Source organism: Mauremys reevesii, linkage group 1 (genome assembly GCF_016161935.1).
Source record: "Mauremys reevesii isolate NIE-2019 linkage group 1, ASM1616193v1, whole genome shotgun sequence".
Classification (NCBI taxonomy): Eukaryota; Metazoa; Chordata; order Testudines; family Geoemydidae; genus Mauremys; species Mauremys reevesii.
In genome coordinates this window covers 333,805,759-333,818,435 of record NC_052623.1, presented here as the reverse complement: position 1 = coordinate 333,818,435, position 12,677 = coordinate 333,805,759, and the positions used below count along the sequence as shown (strand labels likewise).

At 40.0% G+C, this 12,677-nt stretch overlaps 1 protein-coding gene across 4 annotated transcripts in view; it reads right to left on the bottom strand.

The window, feature by feature from the left end:
- The window catches only part of ATXN7L1 (ataxin 7 like 1), a 197,182-nt gene that overhangs the window by 21,981 nt on the left and 162,524 nt on the right, over positions 1–12,677 (bottom strand). For all 4 annotated transcript variants that reach the window (XR_005591675.1, XM_039517088.1, XM_039517081.1 and 1 more), the window contains 4 exons: positions 11,989–12,071; positions 10,879–11,135; positions 6,680–6,872; positions 1,021–1,142 (listed from right to left, as the gene is read on the bottom strand). Coding sequence is in view for 3 of the 4 variants with exons in the window: in XM_039517088.1 (XP_039373022.1) it covers positions 1,021–1,142; positions 6,680–6,872; positions 10,879–11,135; positions 11,989–12,071 (655 nt within the window). In the remaining variant the exon portion in view is untranslated. The remainder of the gene's footprint in view (positions 1–1,020; positions 1,143–6,679; positions 6,873–10,878; positions 11,136–11,988; positions 12,072–12,677) is intronic.

Here is a 12,677-nt window from a genome sequence, read left to right as displayed (position 1 = left end):
GTCCTATTGATTATCCTTATTCCACCAAGTTTCTGTGATGTCTATTATATCAAGATCCTCACTTAATATGAGGCACTCTAGTTCACCAGTCTTATTATGTAGACTTCTAGCACTGGTATACAAGCTATTATGTAGACTTCTAGCATTGGTATACTTTAACAACTTGTCAATTTTTAGCCGTCTGCCATTACATGATGCAATTGAATGGGACTTTTCTCATTTGACTTTTTCTCACATTATATGTGTGTGTGTGTGTGCGCGCGCGCGTATACACACACACACACTTGCACAACACAAATATATATATATATTTAAAAGTCAGCTCTAGATAGAGAAAAATATCACCAGTTCCTTTCCTGCATGATATATGAAATATGTTGACCTTTTCAGCTTGTTGTCAGGGGTATTTCAGTCAGTATGGAGAAAACTACTGTGGGTTTTCATGGGGTTTCAAGCAATGAGCATTCAATCCATCAATACATTGCTTTAATGTATCTCTAAACCACCACCACCACCACCACCTCTTCAATGATAGCCAAAGAAAAAGATCTTTTGTATATAGGCCTCTCAGTGAAGCCAGGGCAAAATAATAGGTAAAGAAAGCCATGTCTGTAGATAATAAATCTATACAATTGCATGAAGCACAAATTTTGGAAAAATGGGTTCTATAACAAAATGACACATAAGCAGTTAGAAGGCTAATAAACTACCCTACCCTAGAGGTACAGAGGGACAAGTAACCTAGATGTTGTACACATCTGTTTAGATCATCAGCAGCCACCAAGTAGAAATCTGCTTTGGAACTGTGACTAAAAAATTATTCTGTTGTGCTGCAAGCTCCTAAAGGCTAGCTGTATTTCTTGAGTACAAAGAATAAAATTGTATTCATGTAACTGACACTACCTAATGTGCTAGGTAACTTTAAAAAAAAGTTTCATGGAAGTGGTTAATTTAGAAGACTGTAAGCATTAACTATTATAAAAGAATAAAACAACCACATGGTGCAAAATTCTCACTTACTTCCACATCTGTGAATTCAAGTGTTTTTCTACCATGGAGTTTAGTGCGAATCGAAAACGGTCCCATCTTCTGTCAAATACATAGTATCCTCTTCCCATTAAGTGACTGCCAAATGAACAAAACTGAAAGAAAAGACATTTCAATGATGCTAATAGACTAATAAATTAGTACAAAATGTATAGAGAAAATAAATGTGTATATATATATATACACACACACACACACACACACGTACTTGCACCACAGAAATGTATATTCTTAAAAAAGTCAGCTATAGACAGAAGAAAATGTCACCAGTTACTTTCCTGCATGATATATGAAATATATTTAATATTTCAGCTTGTTGTCAGGGGTATTTTATACATCCGCTAAAAACTCACTTATGTGTGTTAAGGGCTTGATTCTAATCTCAGAGTCATACTTTCTCTTTCACACCTCATGTAAGTCCTGACCTGAAATGTTAGCAAAGTAATTCCTGCTAATACCGTAATTGCCTCAATCAGCTATACCATTCAATGTATGTTAAAAATAGCACAGTTCATTAAGCAAGAATAAAAATCTTTCTAAAGAAAAGAAATGAAAAGCACTGTACCACTGTCCTTAATAAACTACTTCACAAAGGACTGAATAGATGACACTTCAGGAAGAGAAGAAAAAGCATTGCCGCCAGTACATCCTGTACAGAAGAGTGCACAACACCCCATTCTCCTGGCTGCACATGCATTGACTAGTGGGTACTATCTCCCTGTGGGAATTCTACAGAAGACTCTGAAAGGGTGTATTTGCACCACAACCTCTAGAGACTTTTGGGGATACATTTAAAAACCACTGAAAGGGCATCACTGAAAGCTTTCCATGCTTTTGGGTTGTCTGCTTTCTTTTTGGTCACCATTACAGATCCTTAATGTGGCAAGGGGTTGGAGCGACAGATCTCTGTGGAGTAGATTCCTCTTAGAAGTCAACATCAGAAAATAATGGAACCACTTTTCTAGCCTCGTGATACACTTATCTGTGTAGTCATCTTTATTTAACTTAGCCCTCATTCCTGCTCCTAATTCTAACAGCCAATATCCTAGGAACACTATTACTACATACAATTATCTTCTTTTTTCTGTCTTTCTGTTTCAGCACACTCCAAACTGGTCCAGTAGCATGCTGTGGCCCCAGTGATATATATGTTCAGGACAGTCTTGTAACTCTCACTCTCTGCCAGCGCAGCCCCCATGCACCATAACAATTACACATCTGGAAGAAGATGGAAGACACACCACTCTCAGACTGCAGCTGACCAGCAGCTGCCCACCCTAACAAAAAGTAATATTTTGTACTGGTTGCTTAAGAGAGGGTAAAAAGAACACAAGAGTGGTGGAGTAAAACCAGATTACACCGCCTCTCAGAGCATAGCTGTTATTATGATTACATGGACTGAGGTGACTGCATCAAACCCCAGAATCAATGACCAGGTCACCGTGTGAGCAAACAAAGTTTATTTCACATGAAATAACACATTATATTTATTAAACATATGTGGAATGGAAGAGAGGAGGGAGGTTACTGTGCATCCCTGATGAACCCTGAACATTCCCTCACTTCTCCAGATATACTTAACCTTACCCTCAAGATTGCATACTGCAGCTACTGTTATTCTGGATGAAGATGGCTGTATTGAAATACACTGACATAATTACGACACTAGCTGCACCTCTCTTCCTTTTGTGATCTCTCTCAGAGTATCCACTCAAGGTGCTACGCCTTGTGCTTTTACCTACCCTGGGGTGGAATTTCGCAATTTGCCCACTCCTAGACCAGGCCCATGCTATAGTAACCAGTGTATCAACTCAGCAGGTCTTACTGAGTTCAGGCACCTGTGGTTCTTTCCTTTGGGAGTCTGTGGCCAGTGGTATACAAGATAAAATCAAAGTTCTGTTTATTTTAGCAGAAGGAACAAAGCTTTTAGATTAAAAAAAAGATTTTAAATCAACAATCTACACATGTCTATCTTACCAAAAGTCTCACCATCCCCTAGGATGTTTAGAGTTAGGCAGGTCTATCTTCTTCTGACACTCCAGGAGATCCCTATGTCTCATACTGGTTCCCCCAAATGCCCACTACCTCTCTCTTAAGAGAGAGTTCCTTTTAAATCCTGTTACAGTTCTTTTGTTATTCCGAATGTGTGCGTGACACTGCACCCCATATTCTTCACAGTGATATTATTATGATATAATTATGGCATAATTATGATGCATATTGTACAAGATAGGTCATGTGAGGTGTCACTGGAAAGTTATGCTTTGCTTTGCTGAATATGATTATCCTATTTGTATCATTTTTGTATCTGAAGTTATGAATATTGATTATGTATCTGTATTTCAAATGTAATTGCACCTGGGTGACGCCCACTAGGCAAGATTCTTTCAGTCTAGATATCCAGCTGGGAAGGGTCTATTCAGGGTAATGAGTCATTAGGGAAAACAATAGGCTTTAGGAGAAACTTATCTCCCCCGGTGAGCCTTCCTGAGAACACTCCAGAAACATGTAAGTAATGGCTTCTATGACTTGTAAGGGCCTTGTCTCTGGACTCCATCTTGTATACCGGTGTTTTTCCACAAACGGAGGTTTGGGACAAAGGGTCCCCACCACATGCTAAAGTTATATAGGGCAGGGAGTGACATCATCAGGTTTTCTTTACTCCCCACACAAGAAGACTCTTGGAAACACCGGAGGAACAATGACTGAACTGGGGGAAATGCTGGACTCAGGCTAAAGGAATTTCTAGCCTGTGTATGAAAGCCTGGGGATTCCAAGCTGTAAAGCAAGTGCAGCTTGGGCCTTGAGAATCTGCAGCCTGCCTGCGTCATCAGCCTGGGTGAGAATTTGCTAATTCATATCCTATCTTTCTAATATCTTAGACTTAATTTGCGTTTTTGTTTACTAGGTGATCTGCTTTGATCTGTTTGCTCTCACTTATAATCACTTAAAATCTATCTTTTGTAGTTAATAAACCTGTTTTTGCTTTATCTAAACCAGTATGTTGGAGTGAAGTGTATGGGAAATCGTAGCTCAAGGCTGTTGCATATTGTGTGTGTGTGTGTGTGTGTGTGTGTGTGTGTGTGTGTGTGTGTGTGTGTGTGTGTGTGTGTGTGTGTGTGTGTGTGTGTGTGTGTGTGTTTATACTCCACTAGGGGTGTCCTAGGCTGGGAAGCCAGTGGTTATTTTCGCTGTAGGCTCTCTATTGTTGGTTTATGCAGTGGCTGGTCGGAGAACCTGCATGTAACTGCAGCTGGGTGTGTCTCTACCTGTGTGAATGCTGGTGGAAGTGTAAGACCGGGAGCAGGTCTGCAGCTTGTCACAGCAGCACATGTGAGAGGGAACCCAGGCTGGTAAGTCAGAGGGCTCAGTGGTATCCCACTTCCAGGTGGCTCCCGGGGGGGGGGGGGGGAGGGGAAACCCATCACACATTGTGGTCCTTGAGCCTTCTGATCAAAACTAGTCCTGTAGGCTCTGCAGGAGATTGAGCTGGAGTTTTCAGAGCTGATGGTTCTGCCACTATCTCTTAACAACAAGTATTTCCTGAGCAGTGGCTTATATTGAGCTAGTCTTTTCTTTCTGCCTGTTTTCCTAGTCAGTCAAACCCAACAGATTTATTCCTAGGTGGAGCTAAACCAATATATCCATATACTATGCATCCAATTAACCAGGCCAACATTCATTATTACAGAGTCACTGTCTCTTCACACTCATGATAACACTCAGTGAGGCGGCTATTTGGTAACAATGCATTCTATATCCAGTGGTTCTTTCATACTTCTTTCACTGCATCCAAGCCCACACCAATCCTCTACAAAAAGGCTGAGAAAACAATCCAACGTGGGTCTGCTGGTGACACTGCAGAGAAAACTAGACAGATACCCAATGTTTTATGGAGATTTCTTTATTGTACAATTTTACTGGTGACAAGAGCTTTCCTATAGTTGTCTTATGTGTTGCTTCGTGCAACATGAAAAGGATAGTACTTAATGAAATGAGACATGCTATCTATCCCATCTGGGCTCCTATATAAACACCCATCAACTGCAGTATTCAAGTGCCAGTACCCAGACAATGGGTATAGTTTAACATTATGAATTCCTTAGCATAAGTTCAAATACAATGATTGTGAGGAAGGGAGGCATATGCTGGATGGAGATAGGAGAACTTATTTTACAAGTTAGGGATACCATCTTCACTTATGAGTAGCTCCACTTCACTCTGCCTCTCGGTTAGAAGACCATCCAAAATTAATACACATTTTGGAGAGTTTATGCTACATTACATAGCTTGTTTATAGGACAACTAATTCTGTAGGTTGTTTTTTTTAATTTAAAAGAATATTATCTTTTCTTTACTGTTCAGTGACTCTCAGATCGCATAGAAGTGATTTCAGAAAGTGCCACCTGCAACTTTGGATAATTGACAGACACATAGTAGGATGCACCAAAACAAACTGTTGAAGTTTCTGGACATGATAATTACAGTAGGATAAATTCTAATGCTGGCTATCCTTTAAAACACGGGAAAAGAAGATGGTGCGATATTTAAATTTAATTTGAAAATCGGTGTAAACATATGTTAATTTTTGGGGCATCTATGTGCCTAGTCCAGGAGAAACAACACAGGTAAAATTCCCCATTTCTTCAATGGGAATTATGCACATTTAAATCTAAGGATTAGACTATGTTGCAGTCGTCATGCTGTTTCAGTGTATTACTGTGGTGTGATATATAAGCACATTCTCTTAATTGCGCAAATTGTATAGAAAATAAATTGATGAAAACTCCTAGTTGTCATTAATTTTCTTAGCGTGATAGCTTGATTGTTATGAGAGCTGTCTGCTCAGGAGTTCAAGAATTACCTGATTACTGCTTTCATTGTACTAGATAAATAAATACACTCTTCAGTTCTGGTGCCATATGGCTGCACTTATGAATAACAATAAAACTGAAAACCAGCAGAGGAGAAAGACAACATGAGCAGCCAGACTGGCACACACTTGAGGCAGAGTGTTTCTAGAGCAGATGGATTAAGCCTCACTCAGGAGAGGACACTCAATTTTTAGATGAACAAGGCAATGAGATCAATGCACAAGTGCATTCATATGAAAAAAACACTCCTGAAGTGTTATTGCTCCAAGGTGGACTACACATATTCAAGAATATAAAGCAGTTTAATCACTTGATAGATTTTTTGTTGCTATAAGATTTTCAAGGACATTTAGATGTTGTCATTTAACCTAAGACATTAGCTCTTCCCAAGATATAAAGGCTAATTGTCTCTCGTGCCAGTTTTACACAAGTGTAACTATTCATTACATCAGAATTACTTTTGGTTTATACTGATGTCAGTGAGAGGGAAATCTAGCCCTAAAACTTTTTTTTTCTACCGCTGATCTTTTATTGTGCCCATAACCTTGTACTATTAATATGTTATGTGCACTAACCTGTTTCTCCCCTCTTCCCCTACCCATCATTGTCTTCTATCAGAATCAGATGTATCTGTCTTATTTAGATTGAAAGCTTTAGAATGCAGGGTCCTTATTTCTTACATGTCTGTAGAATGCCATACACACCAATGGCACAGTATAAACAACAGCAGCAGCAATGCTGTAAAAAGACAGACATACCCCAAGAGGCCTCGGGTGGTGTCCAGAAAAATGACAGTCTAATTTCTCGGATTCTTCAGCTCCATCCACTTCTCCTTCATCACTGGACAGTCTACTAGCTAAATCTCCTCCCATGGAAGGTAGTGGCAGTTCTGGTACATAGCCACTGTGGTTTGAAGAACTGTTGCTGTTTACACTATTTGCAGATGATGGTCTAAGAAGAGAAAAAAGATTTACAGTCTCAGTGTTTGAAGAAGCTCCATAACCAGCTTGCTAAAACCGCGTTGTACGGCACAACATCTGTTCAAGCTCCAAAGTAAATGGCACAAGAAATGACAGTGTAAGCAGCATAAAAATGATGTGGGGTATTTAAGAAGATTTTTTTTAAATTACATCACTTTCACAGTTCAGCCTTTCACAATTAAATTTATGTTGGATGAAGTTACATTTGGGGCTCACAAGGAGGGTCAGTTTAAGTGGTATGAAAGGCAAAGAAAGTATATTTGAATAAAAACAAAAATTAAATGGGAAAGAAACTGAAAGGCTGACACATGAAACCATTACTTTGTTATTTGCCAAAAAACTAGGTATCCAGTTCTGCAATTTTATTTGCTATGAAATTCCTACCAGAAGAAGGTCAACTAGTTTAGTAAACGTAATAAAATGCCTGGCTTAGTTTATTTCCAGCTAGCTAAGTAAACCCAGCTAGCTCTATATTGTAGGATTTTCCCAGTAGACAACTTTATCTGGCCTTTCTCTAAAACCCTATAAAAAAAAATCAAGGCGGGACCATCCAGAATAGTGCAGGCTTTGTGCTAGCCACTCCCCGCCCACCCCCCAAAACAATCCCCGCCTCCAGTGCATGATAGTGCCTTCTTTAGCAACAAATGTATATGCTTCAAAAGCAGCCTACAAACAATTATTGGGGGAATTCAGTTATAGTCAGTGAAGACTTGCACCCTATGTGGCCAAGTGTGTTAGTCTGAAGGTAGAGGGAAACAAATGGTCTGTAACTGGTAGCCTGATTTTGTCACTTCTCTAGTCAAGTGAATTTACTGCTAAATTGTTTCTCCCTCAGTTTTGTACTCTCTGATTCTGAGAAGTCACACGTGCAACAATCCAGAGTCCAAATGCAGATTTAGAGAAACAACCATTCTAGCACATTTGTTGAGTGCTTACAATAAAAACATGCTGCTGCTAATATAGGCAAGTTTTCAGTGCCTAACAGATTTTTCTCTAAAATTACATTGGAGTTGATGAGAATCTTAACATAATAAGAAGCAGCCCCCCTAAAATGTCACTAGTTGTAGCCAATCTGCCTCAGTTTCGTGGAAATTGCAGAGTTGTTTATACCTCTAACTGCACTAAGGTTTACAATCTCATCTTCATCATCTGGACCCATGGAAAAGAAGCCCTTGAGGAATTCCACCATGATTTCAATAATTTCCATCCCACCATCAACCTCAGCCTAGATCAATCCACACAAGTGGTCCATTTCCTGGACACTACTGTGCTAATAAGCGATGGTCACATAAATACCACCCTATACTAGAAACCTACTGACCACTATACTTACCTACATGCCTCCAGCTTCCATCCAGGACACACCACACGATCCATTGTCTACAGCCAAGTGCTAAGATACAACCGCATTTGCTCCAATCCCTCAGACAGAGACAAGCACCTGCAAGATCGCTATCAAGCATTCTTAAAACTACAATACTCACCCGCTGAAGTGAAAAAACAGATTGACAGAGCCAGACGAATACTCAGAAGTCACCTCCTACAAGACAGGCCCAACAAAGAAAATAACAGACCACCACTAGCTGTCACCTTCAGCCCTCAACTAAAACCTCTCCAGCGCATCATCAAAGATCTACAACCTATCCTGAAAGATGATCCCTCACTCTCACAGATATTGGGAGACAGACCTGTCCTCACTTACAGACAACCCCACAACCTGAAGCAAATACTCACCAGCAACCACACACCACTGAACAAAAACACTAACCCAGGAACCTATCCTTGCAACAAAGCCTGATGCCAGCTCTGTCCAGATATCTATTCAAGTGACATCATCATAGGACCTAATCACATCAGCCATGCCATCAGGGGCTCATTCACCTGCACATCTACCAATATGATATATGCCATCATGTGCCAGCAATGCCCCTCTGCCATGTACATTGGCCAAACTGGACAGTCTCTACACAAAAGAATAAACCGACACAAATCTGACATCAGGAATCATAACATTCAAAAACCAGTAGGAGAACACTTTAACCTGTCTGGTCACTCAATAATAGACCTGAGGGTGGCAATTTTGCCACAGAAAAGCTTCAAAAACAGTCTCCAAAGAGAAACTGCTGAACTTGAATTGATATGCAAATTAGATACAATCAGTTTAGGCTTGAACAGAGACTGGGAATGGCTGAGCCATTACAAATATTGAATCTATCTCCCCTTGTAAGTATTCTCACACTTCTTATCAAACTGTCTGCACTGGGCTATCTTGATTATCACTTCAAAAGTTTCTTCTCTTACTTAATTGGCCTCTCAGAGTTGGTAAGACAACTCCCACCTTTTCATGCTCTCTGTATGTGTATATATATCTCCTCACTATATGTTCCATTCTACACATCCAATGAAGTGGGCTGTAGCCCACAAAAGCTCATGCTGAAATAAATTTGTTAGTCTCTAAGGTGCCACAAGTACTCCTGTTCTTTTTGCGGATACAGACTAACACGGCTGCTACTCTGAAAAAAATCTCAAACCAGTTACACACGTTACTGTAACGAGACCTAGGGAGGCTAATAGTCACTATGATGGTAAACGCAGGCACTGCAGCAGAAATAAGTACTTAATGGGTAGAACTACAAAGCGTAACTGGCAAGCTCATCTTCCTTGCCTGTTGTTCTGATCGCTTCACCCTTCTCTCTGAAACCCTCCACGGGCTTTCACCACAGTAAGTGCAAGCCTTTAAGTCTCTTCACAACTTTGCCATTCCCTGCCTCTCTGCCAATCTCTTTGTATAGTCTCCCCTCTCCACCAGCGATGCCAGCCTCATCTGCCAGTTTGTCAGTCTCACCCAAACATCTACACATATTCTTCCATGCTCCTTGCCCTGAACTGAATTAGCCAATTATCGATGGCTTGAGGAGCTGACAGGAGCACCTGGCAATTACTTTATTCAGAATAATTTCTAAAGTGGCAAGTGCAGATATGCATATAAAAACGGCATATCCTTGTTTGTGCCTCTCTTCCTGCACCCTTTGTATGTCACTTGGTTATTTTAGATGATATGCTCTTTGAGGCACGGACAGTATCTTTGTATGGATTTGTACAATACCAAGTACACTAGGGGCCCAATCCCAACTGGGACCTCTCAGAAGAAGTGAAATATGAAATAATAAAAGAAGCATGGATCAATCTGACTTGACTGACCCCATCAACCCTATACAAAATTGGTTCTCCAGTTCAAAAGATATACAAGTGACTGTCACTTGGCCTGCTGAGCTATATGATAGAAACTAGACCACATGGGGTGTTTACCAGAGCATTACTGGGCTTCAGCTGACCCAGTATACTATGTCAGAACTTCTGTGGAGGGGGTTCATCAGTTTCTTTAGAAGTTAGGCTTCCGTTCTAAGAAGGGTTGTTAGCCCTGGTGGTTGCAAAGAAAACCTGAATAAGAAATGATGAGCTACAGACAGACAGCCTGAAAGAACAGTGCTAAGGGCCAGCTGCTGATCACTTTGTTCACACTGAAGTGCACCTTCCTGTACAAGTAGTCCCATTAAAGTGAACAGGAATTACTAAGTGGCACCTTCCTTCACAAACTTAATCGAGAGGCATGAATTGCCCTGATTCATTTCAATGAAATGACTCTAAAACCTATTCACGATATTTTGAATATTAACTTTGCTAACTTCTACTGACCATTTTAGCTGAAACATTCAGCTACTCTGCGACTGACAGCAGAGCTTATGGAATAACCATTCTCCCCCACCCCAATCAGAGCCCTGACTATTATACAGTGATTTAAGTACTGCTATTAGTGTTCTCTATTTCCAGCTCCTGAGAAGAACCCTATATTAATAGTTTATTATGGAATAACCCATATAAATATGACACAAATATAGCATTATCTGTACACAAGACATAGAGGGACATTTGAAGTTTCAGAATATCGCATTCATACATTTGAGAAGGCTGCTCACCTAGGAAGTACAGAATTGGGTGGTCTAGATTTTGCAGGAAATGTTACTTTAGGTTCTTGCCCAGAGTTCAGTGAAGATCCTGGCAAAGAATCCTGTGCTGGTGTGGGATGGCTCTGATGGGTTTCCCTTATAGACTGTGGATGCTCCTTGTCTTTTGCAACTTCTTTTTCCCTGGATCGAGCTTTGTGTTCAGCTAGAAGGATGTCAAACTGTTTTTTGCGACCTGGAACTGCTCGTCGATGGTTAAGTGAATGAGTCTAAAAATAGGATGGTTAAAAAGAATGTGTGTATAAAATGTTTGTGAATGCTCTAAATTTCTGAAACACAATTCTAAGAAAAAAACTCCACTTCAAACAACTTTAGATATAGTCATGGCAATAAAAAGTTGCTATTCCACATTGCCCTGGATAAATTCAAAAAATTATTCTCAGGAAGTGTCCATTTATCTTAAAATTATCTTTAGGGACAATTTTCATAATGGAAACTATCCATTTACCATTTCCAAGACAAATAGTATCCCAACAGTATTACTAATAATCTATCTAGAGCATTGTAATTGCAGGCCTTAATCTACAATAAATAATTAGATCTGGTTGGACTGACAAATGTATAAATATAAATACGGGTAGATATTCAAGCACATTGCCCTGTTCCCCTCTACAGACCAACAGCATAGATATATGTGTGTCTCACACTGTTGTTTCAGTAATGTGAGTCTTTCAGCCATATAAGAAGATCTCAAATTATTTATAAGAAAATGAATTTCATCTTTACTACAAGGAGACTGTGTAACAGTGCGGTTGCATATATTAACCAAAAATCAGTGTTTAAAGCAATGCTATTGAGTGCATGTAAATAAATTGTAATGCCCTTTGCATCACAAATGATAAGGAAAACCTTCTTTGTCAAAAATATCAGTGGAATGATGTAGATGCTCTGATTCATCAAAGAAACAGAATAGAATTACTTTAGCAAGAATTACCTGTGGATAGTGTCTGAATACCATACCCATTGTCTGTAAGACAGGAGCAGGTATGACCTCTCAAATTACCGTGGTGGGATTTTAAACTACAACAAAGCATCTGATATTTTATCTTCTGAGAAAAGTACCTTGCAGGTGAGTGATCTTGTGCAAGGTTTCTTTGTTTCAGGATCCAGTACTCCACAGTGTTTATTTGGGTCAAATTCTCTTTCTGTTTGGGAAAAAAAAGAAAAGAAAAGATTGTCTCAAAAATACATGTTTTTAAATGGATGTGTCAATTAAGACTACTTCCTAGAAAATACATATTTTTTAAGGGGCTGCAGGAAGCTGTCCCTGGTTATTCACCCAAGCCCAATTTGAACCATCCTGACCTATACCAGCAAAGCATCTCTCGTACCACATGCATGGCTGAGACAATTCTGTTCTCTCCTTTCCCTGCACATGGCATCCATCAGTAAAAGCAGGATATCACTTACAGAATTCAGAGAACTTGCTATTACACTAGGGAACGCTTCACTTGACAAAAGGTCTTTTGGGAGTAGTAGTTAAGGAGGTTGTGGTATCTATCGGGGATCAAGTTATCGTGTCTACACTAGATGTGATAAATCGATCCCCGATCGCTCTCCCGTTGACTCCTGTACTCCACCACGGCGAGAGGGGGAAGCAGAGTCGACAGGGGAGCGGTAGTAGTCGACCCGTGCCGTGAGGACGTGAGGTAAGTCGACCTAAGATACATCAACTTCAGCTACAATATTCTCATAGCTGAAGTTGCGTATCTTAGGTCGATCCCCTCTCCCACCCAGTATAGATCAGGCCT